Raw genomic sequence first — 18,988 nt, forward strand, 5'->3', positions numbered from 1 at the left:
TTTTGCTTACATTCCTCATATATGAGCATAAAAACCCTCCAAAGCGTGAGGGGTGTGACTCTTTTTATCTGTGGGTCAGTCCTGCTAGTGTCAAATTAAACTTCCTCTCCTTATCTGACTTCGGCTGTTGGTCTCTAATTTTTCTGTGACATTTCATTTCTTTATCATTTTTATTTTATGTGTATATTGCCTGCATGTGTGAAAGTGCACCCATGTCACACAATGCCTGCAGAGGTCCAAAGAAGGCACTGGATCCCCTGGAACTGGAATTACAGACAATTGTTAGCTGCCACATGGGTGCTAGGAATCAAACCCTTGTCCTCTGCAAGAACAGTCAGTGCTCTTAACCGCTGAATCATTTCTCCAGCCCCCAACATGGCTTCTGGATACTCTCAAGAGAAAAGGTGAACACAAGATATAGGAAGCTGCTTCCAGCAAAGCATAGTGCAGGTTTAGGGTAAACTTTCTCTAAGTAGAAGGTGTTAAAATAATGATTAAAAAACAAAACAAAACATTGTATAGCAAACATACGTGCCATTGACACAGTGGTTTATTGTCAGTGTCAGGTCTGTGTATGTGTTAGTTTTTACAACCGACAGCACCATAGGTTTGTTTACATCAGCACCACCATCACACAGCATTCATCACTGATGGAAGCATTGTGTGGCGCATGACTGTGTAATAGTATAAGACACCTGCATTTGGGGTGGAGGCTGAGGGGTTCCACCTCCTCCCTGGTTCTGCCACACTCTCTTCGCTGATCTCAATGCATTCCTCCAGCAACCCTAGTAATCAGCTCTTCTTGCTTCTCCTTGCTTCCTGCTGTTTCTGAATCTTCCATGCAAAGAGGCTAGGTAGAATGGGGTCAGGAAAACCCCACCACAGAGGCTGTTTTCATGTAAAGAGGTCTAATTACATCGCAGAGCTTTCAGGCACTGAGAAGAGGACAGGTACATTTTCAGATCAAAGAATGAAGCCTTTCACATGGGGTGAGGGAACAAGGGAACTAAGTCTGGCTCAAGGACCATTATTTGGGTCTGAGCTTCTGTGACCTCTAATTTTAGGACCCACCTTTCTCACCCAGAACCAACAGGGTCTATCCACTGGAAAAGTATCTCTGCACCACATCTGGTCTGACTGCTTTTGTTGTGGCTAGAAGAGATGAGATAAATCCAAAAGGAAGAAGGAAGCTGAGGTTGGGAGGCCAAGAGAGCAGAGGCCCAGAGGCAAAAGGAACAGATAGATCCAGGCTCTGGCTTGTTAAGATGATTGAGCTGAGACACCTAGGAATGGGGGTTCTTAAGTCTTTTGGCTCAATTGCATGTGCTGCACCTCTGCAGGGAGCTGTGAGATCACATGAGGAGAGAGGCTCTTCCTCCCCAGCATGTGTCCTGGAGGCACGGTGTTACAGACAAGGTAGTGGGGCCAAATCTAGGAGAACTCACCCTCATCTGTGAAAAAGTAAGTTTTGCTTTTGGAGTGGGATCTTGCCATATTTCCCAGGCTCAAGTGCCTCCCCAACTTGGCCTCCTCATACTAATGGGACTATAAACATGAAGCAAGGTTTGGAAGCCCATGACAGGTGTCACCAAGGCTCAGCATTCAGCAGTCCCCATGTCTCTTCTAGAAACTGCATGGCAACTTGGGTTCATCTAACACAAGGCCAGTGAAAGGCAGAGCCGCAAACTAGACTTTCTTTGAACTAAGCTTTTCCTCAGATTTTCTGCCTTGTTTTCTAGTCCACGCTGCTATTGCCAGCTCTCTAGCTCGCTAGCACCCCTGTCCCACGGAAGGTTCCCTGGATCTAGTACCAAGCATAAGGGGCTTCTGACGGCCTCCTCCCGCTGGTCTACTGCCATTAAGGCCTAAGGCTATGCTTCTCTCACACCAACATGATTTTCTTTTGTAGCTTTAAAAAATTACACAATGGCTAGGCATGGTGGCACATGTCTTCCATCCTCATTTAGGAGGTAGAGGCAGGATGATCAGGAGTTCAGGGCCAGCCTCAATTACATAATGAGTTTGAGGCTAGCCTGGGCGATGTCTCAAAAAAATTATACAATGAAAAAATATATATATAGTAAATGAAATTTTAACAAAATAAAGAGAAACATGTATTTGTTTTTGTTTTGTTTTGCTTTTTTTGACAGGGTCTCCTAGGCCCAACCCACCTAGAAGTCACTATGTGAACCAGGCTGGCCTGGATCTCTGTTCCACCTGCCTCTGCCTCCCCAGAGCTGGAATCAAAGGTGTGAGAAACTCTTCTTGACAGTTCCCCAGCATCTCAAATTCATTAGGAAATCTGCTATCCCAGAGACAGAGACAGGCTAATTCAGGGGTGTGAAACGGGTCTCAAAGTTTACAGATCCATACCCAAACAGTTACTGTTAGGGTCTAATCTGTTGCACACAAGCATCCACCTCTAAATAGAGGGTCAGGTGAGCAAACCTAGGGCCTCAGCGAGGCTCTTATAGCCCTGGGAGCTGGAAGCAGACCCAGCAGGCCAGTCTGCTTTTCCCCAACCCCCATGCACCAGGAGCTTTATTTTACGATGCTGGTGTGTCCTGCTGCCCGAGATAAAAGTTAGGTAGTTCTAAGTTCAAGTAATGGAGGTTGCACAGGAGAGGATGATTATAAAATCTGAAAAGAGGAAATGGGGAGAAGGGCGCCTTTGATGTCTGGCCAGTATTCCTGATTACAAAGGCAAAATTGTAGCAGGCAGTAAAGTTACCTGTCCAAGGCCCGGGTGAAGGTCTGTACTGTGGAATCAGAGAACTAAAAGATTATTGCAGTTGGGGTGGGGGAGGAGAGTGCTGGGAAATGGGAGCTATAGTACAGAACGGCTTGCAAAAGCACCCGCCCCAAGCGGAGGAGATGCCTTGAAGAAGTAAGACCAGCATTAAGTTCAGAGCTCACTTGAGCCCTGGAATGCCCTTTGTGAGGAGGTAATGAGATCACATGGGAAGGAGGCGGGCTGAAAACTGGAAGAGCTTGTTCAGTGGGGTTCCGAGGGCTGAGAACTGGAGGGAAGTGACCCTGGGTAATAAAAGCTGTCCCAGACTGTGCCTTGAGGAATGCTGGCACTCAGAGGCACTGCTGACTGCCACAGGAGGAAGGAGTCAGAAAGGGCTTTGTCTCTTCCAGGAATAAGAAGAGAATTATTATTATAGGTGCAATAATAAACCAGCTCCCATTTAATGAGCACTTGCTAAGTGTTGGTCTCTGTGCTAGGCACTTACTATCCATTATCTCTAGTCTTCAGGATAATCAACAATCATTTTTTGCTCCTATCCTGAAAATGAAGACTATGAGGTTCAGAAAAGTTAAGTAACTCGCCCGATATCCCACAGGTAAATGATGGTGTCATTTGAATTTGAGCCTTATGTCTGTCTTGGGAGGGGAATTAAACCAGAACAGATAAGTTAAAGGAAGAAGAACAGAAAACAGACTTATAAAATATGAAATGCATTTGGGTGCAGTGGCACGTGCTTGTACTGAGTAGGTTGAGACAGGAGAGTCAGGAGTTTGAGGCCAACCTGGGCTACATAGCAAAACCCTGTCTGAAAAGACAAAACGAAACAATCCAATGAAAGAGCCATGAGCTGTGGCCCACACCTATAGTCCTAGCTGCTCAGGAGACTGGAGCAGAGGGTCACCTGATCCCAGAAGTTCAGGGCAATCCTAAGCAACAGCAAGGCTCTGTTTCTTGGAACAAAAGGAATATAACACATGCCACAGAGGACAAGTTTGCACGTCTTTGCCTAGGGGTAGAGATGTGTGCAAAGCCAGTTCCAAATCTGAGTGACTTGGACTGTGTGAGCAAGCTCCTCTTGATTTTTCCTTCATGGCACCTCTGGGATAGAGGTATCCCAACTCATGGCCTCTCAGGAAGACACATCTCCAATCCTTAAGTCCCCCAAGTTTCCTGGAGCCCTTCCCAGCCCTGCCCTCACTGAATTCCACAAGCCCATTGCTCTCAGCCCTCCTCTCATGTCACTGAAAGGATGGGTGGCCCAAGGTGGGAATCCCAGTGGCATCTTCATGAGTAGGGCACCTTGCATCCAAGGGAGACAGATGCACTCACATCTGTTCTCTCCCTAGGAACCTTGGAAGAACAGGGGTGAAGGCTTCCTTTGTGTTCACACAGTGAGTAGCATGCTTTGCTAGGTATGAATGGTTCTCATTTTAATCTGAGAGTAACTGAAAAACTCTCATTGAAACAGAGTCAAACCATGCAAAATGTGGTGAGTATGGTTTTCACGCTACTGATTTGACTGTGTAAGAGATGTTATGTATTGTCTATTAAATCTGATTTCAAGGCCCTATCCTTCAAGGTGGCATTTGTTTCAAGGAAGCTTCCTTTCATATGGTAGCACAAGCATTCAGGGTTTATGAAAAGTAGGATGGCCAGGGAACCTGTCTGATATGCATTCTAGTCACTACAAATAATGTCTAATATCCAGATGCAAGTGTCTCCCCTCTGAAATCTGAGGAAGAGAGATTGGGGCTGTAGCTTAGTGGAAGAACATTTGCCTAGTGTGCCCAGGGACCTGGGTTCGATCTCCAATACTACAACAACAACCAAAGTTTGGATATATTCCTTGGCTGGGGATGTGGCTCAGTTGATAAATGCTTACCTAGCATTCATGAAGCCCTGGGTTCCATCTCCAGCTCTGAATCAACTGGGTGTGGTGGCAACTGGGTGGGGTGACCCATGCCTGAAATCCCAGCACTCAGAAGGTAGAGGCAAGGAGGATCAGGAAATCTGTTGTTCTCAGCTATATATCGAGTTTGAGGCCATCCTGGGCTACATGAGACCCTGTCTCACTTGGAGTGGGGAGGGAAAACGGTAGAGGAAGGAGAAGGAGAAGGGGAAGGGAAAAAGACATCTAAGGAGCTACAGCCTTTGCTGGGGTCCAACCTCCTGGTTTCCATCATTCAGTCACCCCTTCTGGGACACGCCTCAGATTCCCACTACTTGGTACATTCCAGACTCCTACCCTACCCTTTAAAGTTCTAGAGACTGGATCCACCCTCTCCCTTCACCTACATGCTACTCCTTTCTGCTTTCAGGACACTTAGACATCCTCAGTGAGTTCAGTTTTCACCAAACCCAGGAAAGGAGGGCTTTACCAGCACTGGCTTTTGGCAAATGCTCCTGAGGCAAGGAGATGGAAGGCGGAGGAAAGACACAAAATGAAATACAAATATCTCTTTCTTTTTATTCTTCTACACAACAAAAGACAGTATTATTCAATAACCATCACAGTCCTTTGCCACCTCCTCCCAGAGTAACCAGGGGTTTGGTGTACGCCGAGTTGTCTTTATAATTAACTGTCAGTTACATGGTTGCAGAACCTTGATAATTAATTAGCAAATGCTGAGTACCCTATGTATAGCAGGGACTAAGAGACAGTGAGTGCTGGGGGACCTGGGGGAAGACAGGAGACAGTTGAAGCACAGTGGGGTCAGAGGAGGATGGGGAAATGAAGGACAGATTGGCAAGTGCCTAAAGTGTGTATAGGGAAGTGAAACTGGCTGTTGTTTCTAGACACGGATCGCCAGGAGCTGGGGCAAGTTGAGAAGAGAAACAGAAATAAGGAGATGGAGCTGAAGAGTCCCCTGAGCCTCCCTCCTGAGGAATGAGGGATGGACCTAGGTGGTTCCTCTCTGCCTGGGGACTGCACTAAAGGATCTCTAGGTGCAGTTATGGTCGGAAAGGGAGAAAACAGAGGAATATTTGAAGGAAGAACTGACAGACTTTGATGATTTCTTAAGTGTTGGTGTTTGGAGAAGGGGTGAAGGAGGAGACTGGGAGGATGACAGACACCTGACTTGGGTGATAGGTGGGTAGTGGCTCTGATCCCTAAAGTAGGAAACACTGGAGAAGCCATTTTAGAGGATAGTGTGATTTGTTCAGTTTTGAGCAGCCTGAGTTTGAGGTGTCTCACTCAGCATTCTCCAGTAGACGGATCCAGGGGGCAGCTGAACATAAGAGTCTGGAGCCAGAAGTCTAGACTGTGATGCAGCCTTGTGTGGAGAGCTATGGCTGTGGGATTGGTGGGGGCACTCAGTGCATGAAGAGTGCTTAGGGCAATATCCTGGGGCTCCCCAACAGCATTCTAGGAACTTGTATTTGATCCTTTTGACTTTGAAAGCATTTAGTTGGCTGGGCATGGTGCTGCATGTCTGTAATCTCACTAATTGGGAGGAAGAGACAGGAGAATTGAGGGAAGTTTGAGGCCATCCTGGGCTAAATAGTGAGCCCCTGTCTCAAACAACAACAAAACACCCCAAAACACCCCCCATATAATTAGTAAGGCAAATTTTCTTGGTCATGAGTTGAGAGGAAAATTACCATGCTTTCAAAGTCAAATGTAAACTATTTTTTTGTTTGCTTGTTAGTTTGAAACAGGTGCACACACTATAACTCATGCTAGCCTAGGACTCACCCAAGCTGTTCTTGAACTTGTAGTAATCTCCCTATTTCAGTGTCCTGACCATACCCAGCTCTTTCTTTTTTATTTTTTTGTGGGGAAGTGTTTGACACAGGTTCTCCCTGTAGCTCCAGCTGACTTGGAACTCCCTGTGTAGACCAGGCTGGCCTTGATCTCAGAGAGATTCTCCTGCCTCTGCATGCTGGGATTAAAGGCGTGTGCTATCACACCTGACCAGCTCTTTCCTTTTTTTTCTTTTTTTTAAATTATTTTATTTTTATTATTTTTCATTTATTTTATGTGTATGAGTGCATTTCCTGCATGCATGTAAGTGTACCCATGTTGTGCAATGCCTGTGGAGGTTAGAAGAGGGTGTTGGATCCTAGATACCCTGGATCTGACAAGATGGTTGTTAGCCACCATGTGGGTACTGGGAATTGAACCTGGGTCCTTTGTAAGAACAGCCAGTGCTCTTAACTGCTGAGCCGTCTCCCTAGCCCCTCCTTTTTTTTTTTCTTTTTTCCTTATTTTCCTATTCTGTTTCATCTGATCAGTGCCAATTACTAGCTGCTTAATCTTGGGAATATTATTTAACCCTTTAGTGTCTCAGTTCTTTACTTTCAAAAGAGGAACAAAAATAGTTTCTACTCAGCGTTACGCATGTGAAAAGACTTATTACACCGTGCTCAGAACCTGCAGTATGTTTTCAGTAAGTACAAACTTCTTATCCTCACGGTCATCATTAGCCTAGACAGTGGAGGCTTGAATCTGCATTCATATGGAGTTCCATGGCTTCAGAGGATGGAGAGGGACAGAGCTAGTTCTAACCTTGTATGACCTTGGTTTCTCTGAGCCTCAAGCTCTTCTTTATATGGGATGGCAACACCTGCCTCACAGAGAGATAAAGCCTGAAGTCTGGCAGGCAGGAGGCACTTACAATGACTAATCTCTCATTCTCACACCCTTGGTTGCTGGTTCAGAACCAGGCAAATCTGGTGACTCTGACATCAGGTTTTTACATTTTACCTTGTCAGGGACATCCTCCAACCATGCCACTCTGATGCTGACCTTCAATTAAGGTGCAGGGACAAAGTGGTGGGCAAATATTTGCAAATCTTACCCTTCCTAATTGGCCCGCTGCTCAGTGGGTGATGTCTTGGCGTCTTCATGAGAGAGTTGGTGAGTAAGAGAAGGGCAAGCATTTGAAGTAGTGGACTTTTGTGGCTAATTCATACTTCCCAAAGGTCTGTTCTGGTGAAGCAGCTATTTCTGACTAACCACCACACCAACTCTCCTCTAAATCACCAGGAGAATCCTCACATGCAAGACCTTGATGCAAGGTCTGACTCTTGCTGGTCTTTCCAGCCCGATCTGCCTTCCAGTTCATGCCAGCCCTACCATCCTGCAGTCTCATGTCAACCTGGTGCCTTGGCACAGGTAGCTGCCTCTGCCAGGAATGTACCTCTCCACCCCTACCTCTTCTGTTGCTCTTCTAGGTGAACACATACTTAATCAGCCCCCAAGGAAGCGCTCAAGTTGCCTTTATGATTAGTCTCCTCTTCTAGAGTCCTCTCATCATCCCTTGAGCAAACTGGCATCATATCACAGTGCAGTGTGTCTGTGTGCCTATCTTCTGAGCTTCTTTAAGGCAAAGAGCCTCTCTATTCACCATTGACATCTCTGTATTGTGCAGTATCTGGCACCATGGGCACCTTCAGAGTTGTTAGAATTAAGAAATGAATGAGAAGCTGGGCATGGTGGTACATGCCTTTAGTCTCAACCCTCTTGAGGCAGAGGCAGACAGATCTCTGTGAGTTCTGCCAGCCTGGGGTATATAAAGAGTTCCAAGCCAGCCAAGTATACATAGTAATGAGAGAGAGAGAGAGAGAGAGAGAGAGAGAGAGAGAGAGAGGGAGAGAGAGAGGGAGAGAGAAACAAGCTAGGGAGATGGTTCAATCAGTAAAGTGCTTGCTACACAAACATGAAGATGAGTTCAAACCCCAGCACTCGTAAAAAAGCTGGATATGGTGCATATCTATAATCCCAGTATTGGGGAGATAGAGACAGGCAACTTCTTTGGGCATTCTGGGCAGCCAGTCTAGCCTAATCAGTGAGCTCCGGGCTCAGTGAGAGACTCTGAATCAAAAAATAAGGGGGATGGGGCCAGAGAGATGGCTCAGTGGTTAAGAGCACTGGCTGTTCTTGCAGAAGACCCAGGTTCAGTTCCCAGCAGCTAACAACCATGGTAGCTAACAACCATCTGTAACTCCAGTTCTAGGGGATCCAACACCCTCTTCTGACCTCCAAGGGCTTTGCATGACATGGGTGCACTTACACACATACAGGCAATACACTCATACACATAAAAAGTAAAACATTTAAAAAAAAAAAAAGATGGAAAGCAATTGATTGAGGCACCCAACATCCCAGAGGAAACCTCTGGTTTCCATACACACATGCACGTATACATGCATGGCACAAGTGAACACATGTTAAAACACATAGACATGTACAAGAAAGGAATGGATAGATGGTTGGACAGGCAAGTTAAAGGAGCTCCACCGAAGAGAGAGCAGCCCAACTTCATGTCAGCCTTTTTCTGGAGATAAGGATGTATAACCTTTCTCCCACATTAAACTTTGATCATCACCAAGCCAGTAACCGGTAAATTCTGGAAAATAGAACAGATTTCTGTTTGAACCATCTTCTCACCTGGTGTGGTGGCGCACACCTTTAATCCCAGCACTTGGGAGGCAGAAGCAGGTGGGTCTCTGAGATCGAGGCCAGCATATGTGAGTTCTAGACCAGCTGGAGTACATCTCAAAAATCCCAAAAAATAAAAATAAAGCCTTCTATCTCAGCACCCTTCCCCCAGAGACTTTTATTCTCAAGCGTGCACTTCAAAGCAAGGTAGTACATATTTACATATTTACTGAGAACCTACGGTGTTTGGGGGATGTCAGTGATACAGTAAGAATGAGCCTGAAAGACATTTCAGAAAATGACTGTGATTTTAAATCCATCAGAGACAGTATCATCTTCATACATTTGAAATTTGCTGTGGTTCCTCTGATGGTTCTTTCTGGAAGTACTTGAGATTTCAACATCAATGGAGAGGGACATGGGCAGCTCCCCATAGGAAATCACTCTCTTGCCAGAATACATTGGCTTTCCACCACATGGGAGTCCTGCCCCATAGGATTGTACAGGACTAAATAAATACTACTTTGTTTTCTTAGCACTTCAGCAAAATTAGATTCAAATGGGTGTTAGAAGCTGGCTGTGGTGGCACACACCTTTAATCCCAGCACTGGGGACGGAGGGGCAGGTGGATCTCTGTGAGATCAAGGCCAACTTGGTCTACATAGCTAGCTGTGACTAAAAGGAGACCCTGTGTCTATCTCAAAACACCGAGAGAGAGAGAGAGAGAGAGAGAGAGAGAGAGAGAGAGAGAAATGGGTGTTAGAATTATCTTCAATGAGGGTTCAGTGATGACTCAGTGGGGTTGTCACCAAGCCTCATGACCTCCTGAGTCCAATCCTGATGGGGACCCACATGGTGGAAGGAGAGAATAGAGTCCCATAAGTTGACCTCCACATAGGAACAATGGCATGAGTATACACACACACACACACACACACACACACACACACACACGGGTGCCCGCACACTAAATAAAAAATAACTTTTTAAAAAGAATCATCTTGATTGAGAAGAGAGTTGTAGTAAATCAGCCCATCCCTCTGATTAGGGGGTCCTAGGATTTCTGGTTGCACATGTTGGCCTATTTCCCCTTTAGTCATTATTTGGCATCATCTTGACTTAGAGATACAAGGTCTTGTACTGGACCTGTCATAGCACCAGAGCAGATAGGCTGAGCTGACTCCAAATCTGTTGTACCATTCCTGGGGCTGTGGAATGATCAAGGAATTGTGCTGGTCAAGCCTCAAGCCTTAGCTAAGCCTCATCTCAAGATAGCCTTTTCTCTCTTCCAGCACCTTGCTTAGTCCTGTGATCAGCACAGGGCACAATGAGGCACTAAGTTAGAAGATGTAGACCAGAGGGCAAGAGCTAATGAGGGCTCCTCAAAGAGGCGTTGGTAGCACGCAGCACTGCACTCAGGAGCAAAGATGGAGCTTTCAGGAGTACATGGGTAATCTCTGAACCTGGAGGTTACAGGAACACATGAGTCTAGAGGTTTGGGAGCAAGTAGAAGGTTCAGGACTCAACAGACACTGTGGTCAGGAAAGGGCCATCTGTATCTGATCAGTTTGGAAACATGGGGCTTAAGTGTCTTGCAGCTGTTCTGCAGCAGGCTGTGATTCAGATCCTCTATAGGATGCCTCTCCCTCCCATCTGCCCCACCCCATCACCCTACCCCCAACACCCTTGAAGAGATAGTTTACTATGATTCATTCCAGTAATAAGACCCACTTTTTGGGAGATAGGGTGGCCTGGAACTCACTATGTCAGACTGGCCTCAAATTTGTGGCAAGCCTCCTGCCTCTGTCTCCTGAATGCTGGGATTACAGGCCATGAGTCACCATACCTGGCTAATGCCTACTCTTTTACAGCATTGAGAGACCTTACCTGGAGGCCAGCAAGATGGCTCAACAGGTAAAAGTACTAGCCTGATGACTTAAGTTTGAATCCTCAGGTCCCATGATGGAAAGAAAGAACCATCTCCTGAAAGCTGTCCTGTGATCTCCACATGTGTACCATGGCACACATGCACCGGAACTCACATCATGCATACTCATTCAGTGATAATACGTTTATTAAAAAATTATTAAAGCCGGGTATGGTGGCTCACGCCTTTAATCCCAGCACTCGAGAGGCAGAGGCAGGCAGATCTCTGTGAGTTCAAGGCCAGCCTGGTCTACATAGTGAGTTCCAGGACAGCTGGGGCTACAGGGAGACCCTGTCTCAAAGAGACCAAAAAAAAAAAAAAAAAAAAAGATTAAAAGCAACCTACCCAGAGTCTGCCTAGAGCAAGGTAGAGGTGCTAGGTTTTCATCCATAGCACACACCTCTTCCTGGAGCCTCTCTAACCCAGGTCTTTACCTCTCTCTGCAGTCCCATCCCCTGTACCTGTGCAACGCCAGTGATGATGACAATTTGGAGCCTGGATTTATCAGCATCGTCAAGCTGGAGAGTCCTCGACGGGCTCCTCGCCCCTGCCTGTCGCTGGCCAGTAAGGTAGATTCTCACATGACCCTACTCGTGTACTGAGCTGCTTTCTTGTCCCCTTGTCTCTTAAGAGTGATATGATATGCCTGATTGCCTGAGGCTGCCTTAGCTGATGACTGGTCATGGAGTGGTAGACATTCATACCTCTGTTCCTATTCCACTTACCCCAGAACTTCTAGCATGAATTTCACCCCACTTCTTCCATCACTTAGGAGTTTCTAAGGCCCTTCCCCTCCTCAGCACCAGAGCAAAAAGAGGGGTCACTTGAAGGGCTCCTCCATTCTTCAGAAACACCTGCTGAGCACTTTCACAGGAACAGAAAAACAGCCAAGCGTGTGGCTCATGCCTGTAATCCCAGCAATTGGGAGGCTGAGCTAGGAGGATTGCTGTGAATTTGAGGCCAGCCTGAGCTACATAGTGAGTACTAGGTTAGTCCAGGCTACATAGCAAGACCCTGACTCAAAAAAAAAAATCCATCAAAACAGAGATATCATCCTTAGCCTTGAAATGTTTACACATTTCCTCTGAGGTTTGTTAACTGCTGGCCTGCAAGATAGCTTTGGCTTGCCCAAGCATTGTGTATAAATTAGGACTGTGAATGTAGCTCAGTTGGCAGAGTGCCTTGCCTAGAACACACAAGGCCCTGAGTTTGCTCCCTTACATTGTTAAAACCAGGCTTGGTGGCACATGCCTGTAATTCCAGCGCTTGGCAGATAAAGGCAGAAGGATCATAATTCAAGGTCATCCTCAGCTACATAGTAAGTCTGGAACCAGCCTGGGATATATGAGACCCCGTCTCAAAATAAAAACAAACAGGGTCTGGAGAGATGGCTCAGTGATTAAGAGTCCTCTTGCAGAGGACCCTTGTTTGGTTCCCAGCAACCACATGGTGGCTAATAACCATCTGTAATTCCAGTTCCAGGGTATCAGATGCCCTTTTCTGACTTCTAGGGGCATCCATTGTATGACATGGGTACACTTACATACATGCAGGTAATACACTCATACAATACACATAAAATAAAATAATAAAATATTAAAAATAAATGAAAACCAAAAAATTTCCAGCCAAAATGTAAATTAATTTCTACATTTAAAAAATGGAAAATGTTAGTCAGGCATGGCAACACAATGCTATAATTTCAGAGTTATGGAGGCTGAGGTGGGAAGACCACAAGTTTGAGATCAGTCTGGGCTCCATATAGAAACCCTGTCTCAAAAACCAGACAAAAAATTTTTTTCCAGCTTTTCTGGAAGACAACTCAGAAGCTCTAGCCATGCCTGGTCAATAGTCCTGCAGGCCATTAGTGAGCAGGAGCTGAGCTGCCCACTTTCCTGGGCTCTCTACTTTGCTGGCCTGCCACCTGCTACCTTGTGAACCCTTTACCTAATGATGACAGTTTCTGTTCTGTATGCTTACCTGTGTACCCAGGGGAACAGGGAACAGTCTTTATATTTATTTTGGATTTTGAAACAGAGCCTTACTCTACAGCCCAGGCTGGCATCTAAGTCTCAGGAACAGTTCCCCACCTCAGCCTCCCAAGTGCTGGGATTACAGGTGTGGGCAGAAAGGCGGACATAATAGCTTTCCTTTAGATATAAAATGCAAGCAAGGATTGAAAAATTAAGTAACTTGCAGGAGAAACACAGTTCAGAAGAGGTAGAAATAAGATTTGAACTCAACCCTGTCTGGTTCTCAAACCTAGGCTTTTAATCTTTCTGTTCTGCCTTCCATTCTTGATTTCTAACTGGGAAAACTGAATGTCTGCTACAGACTGCAGTCAGACTGTGTGTGGCACAGTGGAGAGAAAGGGTCCTGATCTCAGGGGTGGTAAGAGAGGAGAATGACACCCCAACCTTTGCATAGATTCCTAAGGGATTTCTTGGTCTTCCCGAGGGCTTCAAGGACATACCTGGGTTCTGACCTCATCCTACAGGGCAGGGATATAGGCAGATTCTGTGACTGGGCTGGGGGTATAGCTCAAGGATAGATACTTGGCTAGCATACAGGAGACCCTGGATCTGATCCCAGAGCTGCCAAACAACAAACAAGAACAAAACAAAAAGCAACAGTGAGCGATACCCATAGGCAGGTAAGTGTGGATGCTCTCCTGGCCTAGCCACGATGATGCAGAAGTGGGGTCCAGGGGAGGTAGAAGCAGGGACATGCAGAAGAGGCACGTGTAGAGGAGATGGAGAGTGTGGCATCTCTGGAAAGCCTCAAAAGGCCTTAACTGGCAGCAGAAAATTTTTTTTAGTGTAAAACTACTCTGTTTATGGATACTTAATTTCTTTTGCTTTAAAAATTTAGGAAAATGTTCATTTGGGAAGCATGGGCTCGGTATCTGCTCTGTGTTAGGTAGAGTATGAGTATGGAGCATGGGGAGTTGGGCAGTTCATAGAGGCTCTGGTGGGTTTTTTCCCCTTTCTTCTTCCTTTTACTTTTTATAAAAGAAATATATGCTTATTCTGGAAATTTTACAGGAGAATGTGATAGCCCATTCTAACTCTGCCACACATAGTACCTGCTGTTTTCTGCTGTTTGAAACAGTCTTACCATGTAGCCCATGCTGACTTCAAACTCACAGTCATCCTGTCTCCACGTCTCAAGTGCTGGATTACAGGTGTGCAGTAGCACACTCTGTTTCTGAAGTTCTTTTAACACAGAATGTGATTTTACCTCACCTGCATGCTTGGCAGACCATAAGGGCACATCTTCCCAAGAGGCTTTCTCCTTGACCTCTGGAGGATCACACTCCTGTTTATTTGTTTATTTATTTGTTTGTTTGAGACAGGGACTCCCTGTTGCCCCAGCTAGCCTGGAACTTACTACTTGATATATAGACCAGGCTGGCTTCAATCTCACAGAGATCTGCCTGCCTCGGCCTCCTGCATGCTGGGATTAAAGGCATGCGCCATCATGCCTTTTAAATGTGAGTGGTTTTTGCCTGTATGTATGTATGTGAGTGCTTGGTGAATATGGAGGCCAGAAGCTGTCTTGGAACTGGAGGTATTGATGGCTGTAAGCTGCTATGTGGGTGCTGGGAACCAAACCCAGGTTTTATGCAAGAGCAGCTCTTAACTGCTGAACCAGCTCTCCAGCCCCAGGACCACATTCTTGTAGAAGTGTAAGGGACATGTGTTCAGTGCCCTTCCAGGTGCTTGTTGGGCTTCTGTTTTTCTATCATCATAAAATGATCGATTTTCTATACCCATGATTGTTGTAAGGAAAAAAGTAATCTGTCCAGCAGTACCTGAGCTAAAACACACACACACACACACACACACACACACACACACACACACAGACACACGCATACACACACACACACAGACACACGCATACACACACACACACAAAACTGAGGGTCTAGAGAGCTGGCTCAGCAGTTAAGAGCACTGACTGCTCTTGCAGAGTACTCAGGTTCGATTCCAAGCACCCACATGGTGGCTAACGACCATCCGTAAATCTAGTTCCAGGGGAATCTGACACCCTCTTCTGACCTCTGTGGGCACTTTACAACACAGATGCACTTACATACATGCAGGCAATACCCTCATACATATAAAATAAAACTAAGCCAGCCATGGTGGCACAGGCCTGTAATTTCAGTACTCAGGAGTCACAGGCAGAAGATTGCTACAAGTTCAAGGCCAGCCTGGTCCACATTACAATATTCAGACTAACCAATGCTATATGCTAAGACCTTGTCTCAAAAACCAAGCAAGGACTGAGGATATAACTTCATTGGTAGAGTGTTTGTTTAGGATGCATGAAACCCTGGGTTCAATTCCCAGCACCACATAAACCAGGAATGATGGTACACACCAATAATCCCAGCACTCGGGAGGTGGAAGCAGGGGGATCAGAAGTTCAAGGTTATCCTTGGCTACATAGAAAGTTCAAGGCTAGCCTGAGCTACATAAGACAGAGGGTGGGGAAAAAAACAAGACAAAAACAACAACAAAAATCATGTTAGGGATTTAAAAGGAGTAAGTAAGGAGTGGCTTGGCTACTGCCTGGAGACCACAGCTCTGTTTCTTCCCTGAAGTCACTTCTTGCTTGGTGTGTTAGACATTTTGTTGCTGTGACAAAATAAGCAACAATTTAAGGGAAGGTTTATTTTGGCTTATGGTTTCGGGGGCTTCAGTTCACGGCAGACTGGCTCAATGCTTCTGTGTCTGTGGGGAAATGGGGAGATGGTGTATCATGATCAGGGTGCGAGAGCATGGCAGAGTAGAGCAGCCCATGTCACGGTGGCCACAAAGGAGATGAAGGGAGGGTGGGCGGACGAGAGCTTACCCTCGTAGGCTTCCCCTCCACCCCCCGTTATACCATCTGTGACCCCAGTATATGGGATAGTGCCATCCACATTCAGGGCAGGACTTCCCCTTTAATTAATCTCTCTGGAAACATCCTCCATATACACACCCAGAGGTGTACTTTACTAATCCCCTAGGTGCTTCTCAGTTCAGTCAAATTGACAGTCATGATGAACCATCCACACATGGCCTCTCTCTCGCTGCTACGGGAATTGCTCAAGCTGCAAGCACATCAGTTGCTTCCAGTTGGTGGAGTCCAAGGCTTCTCTTTGGTCTCATTTTTGACCTGACCAACTGGCTTTTGTTTTGGGTCCCCTGGCTCAGAAGAGATCTGTGGGATTAGGGCCTTCAAGCTACTTCTAGTATTTCAGAAGTTCCGCAGTCTAAGATCGAAAGATTCATTTTTGCTTTGTGTTTGTGTAATTCTCTAAATTCAGTGTGTTAATTCAAATTAAATAATAAGATGAATTGTACACAATACATGTGGCTGGTTTAGTGGAATATGTATATATTTTTTAATATGAGTCATGGGAAGTATAAGGAAAAGATCTTCAGTGAGGAAAAATCTGAGAGACACTGATCCAAATTGATTTCTGTTCACTTTTCCCTTAATATTAATGATAAGTCAGGTGTGGTGGCACACACTCATAATCCCAGCACTCAGGAGGTAGAGGCAGGAGGATCAAGAGTTCAAGGTCATCTTTGGTTACGTATCGAGTTCAAGCATAGTCTGGGATATATGAGACCTTGTTACCAAAAGGGGGGGGAGGGGTGATTAGAAGGAAGGAGCGAGCAAGCCATTATAATTAACTGGGGTTTGATTCACCTCTCTGGGCCTCTACTTCCTCATCTGCAAAGGGGAATAATAATGGACCTTATACACGAATAGTTATAAGGACTTAATGAGACAGTACAAATGTGAACTCGTAGTCCAATGCAAAACATAGTAATCATTCACTAAATGACTACAACGACCATCACAGGCATCATCATGCCATGCTGAGTGATTGTTTTAATTCATCTGGTTGGATTTGGTTTTTCTGGCTCTGGACATTGAACCCAGGGCCTTGTACATGCTAAGCATCTGTTCCACCGCTGAGCTACATCCCTATCTTCCTGCCTGTGCCTTTTCAGTTCAAAGCTGTCTTTAATTTTTTTCTATTTGTTATCTCACTTCTCTGAAACCTTCACCATAACGCTGTTGGGCTTGTCCATTGTTTTTTTTTTTAATTTTAATTTTTTTTTATCGTATGTGTATGAGTGTATTGCCTGCATGTGTATAAGTGTACCCATGTCACGTAATACCTATGGAGGTCAGAAGAAGACATCAGATCTCCTGGAACTGGAGTAACTGAGTTACTGGTGGGTGCTGGGAATTGAACCTGGGTCCTCTGTAAGAGCAGTCAGAGCTCTTAACTGCTGAGCCATCTCCATTCTTACAGCTACTTTCTCCCAGTCACCCAAGCTGCTGTCTGCTTCTTCATTAGTGCTTTCACATTCCCTTACCACCTTGAGCCTAGACAAGTGTAGTGGTCTTTTCCCTAATGGCAGAAGTTAGATCTGGAGAGAAGCAGGTGAATACCAAGGCACCCACTACCCAGTGTTAAGAGCAAATATTCTCAAGCCGGGCATGGTGACACACACCTGTAATCCCAGCACTCCTGAGGTTGAAGCAGTAGGATTGAGAGTTTGAGGCCAGCCTGGGCCTTTGCCTTGAGACAAAATAAACAAACAAAAAGCAAGCACTCTGGAGGCTAAAGTCCTGGATGGTAAAGTTCAGCCTCCACTGTTTATCAGCTGGTGTCTAAGGACCAGTTATGCAGTCTCTCTGAATTTTGGTTTCCTCACTGTTTTGTGGGCTATTAAGGAACAAATGAATGCATGTATGCAAATCATATGGTAATAGTTGATATAATAGCTAACACTGTGTCAGGCACAACTCTAAATGCTTTACATGGATTAATTCATGTAGCCCTCACAATAGCTTTGTGAAGTAGGGCTCGTTATTGTCCCAGTTTATAGAAAAGAGAATGCACGGAATAGCTGGCCATGGCTGGACAGGGCTGGATTCACTATCAGGCACTGTGATCAGGGTAGATCTCAGCAAGCGTCATTGGTCTTCTCCTTCCTTCTACCCTTGTTCTCAAGCACAGCTGAATGTCACTTGTCCTACTGAATCTTTCCTGCCTGACCCAGCCCAGCAGAGGCAGAAATCCCTCCCTTCCTTCAGCACGCCTTCCGGCAGGTGGGGTATTCACCCAAATGAGTTTTCAACACAATGTTCTGCCAAGTCTGGGTTTCATGGAGGTGCCTGGGGGAGGGTGGCAAAGACTTCTTCCTTCACTCCTCCCTCACAGGAAGCTGCCTCACATTTGTCTGTTTTGTGCATTGAATATTTGTGGCAGATTGGTGGGGAGGCAGATCAGAAGGAAAGGCATTCTGAAGTGCGAAGGGCTGGACTATTGTCTATTCTTTTCACCTAGGTTCTAGAATATTGTTACTATTATTATGAACTTAAGTACATAGGGACCTGATCTTCCCTGGCTTGGTACCCTGGGCACAGTAGGGTGCTGTTGCATTATGGATGAGCAGATGTACAGAAACTGCCACTGTGCACTGTAGAGGAAAATCTACCTGCTGATTAGTGGAGCAAGAGGCAGGGTTTCAGCTCCCTCTCCTGCATGCTGGAAAATGGCTCCAGGTGTAGCCTTGCTTGCTAGCTGCCTCAAGGTCTGGCCCATCCTGAAGCATCCAAAGAGGTCCCTAGGGTATATTTCTGAAGCCCGGGCTTCCTCTCTGTCTTCCAGATTCCACTCCTCAAAGAGATACTTCTTTCTGAATCTCCTGCCCTCTTGGGTGCAAGTGGGCAGGAGGCACAGAACACCGGGGTTGGATTGCCATCTATCCTTCAATCTTGCTTTTGATTCCTAGAATTCTGGACATAGGAGCCCACTACCTGAAAGTCCTGTTTATTTTCTCCTGTTGGCCAACACTCTGGGCACTTTGATCACTTTTACAACTTTGTAATTATGGGCTAT

The 18,988-nt window shown here is 45.7% G+C and overlaps 1 protein-coding gene across 1 annotated transcript in view; it reads left to right on the forward strand.

The window, feature by feature from the left end:
• The window catches only part of Rnf43 (ring finger protein 43), a 72,829-nt gene that overhangs the window by 42,874 nt on the left and 10,967 nt on the right, over positions 1-18,988 (forward strand). The window contains exon 3 of the mRNA XM_029568104.1: positions 11,514-11,636. Coding sequence (XP_029423964.1) covers positions 11,514-11,636 — 123 coding nt within the window. The remainder of the gene's footprint in view (positions 1-11,513; positions 11,637-18,988) is intronic.

Source organism: Nannospalax galili, unplaced genomic scaffold (assembly GCF_000622305.1).
Source record: "Nannospalax galili isolate Female #2095 unplaced genomic scaffold, S.galili_v1.0 scaffold879, whole genome shotgun sequence".
Classification (NCBI taxonomy): domain Eukaryota; kingdom Metazoa; phylum Chordata; class Mammalia; order Rodentia; family Spalacidae; genus Nannospalax; species Nannospalax galili.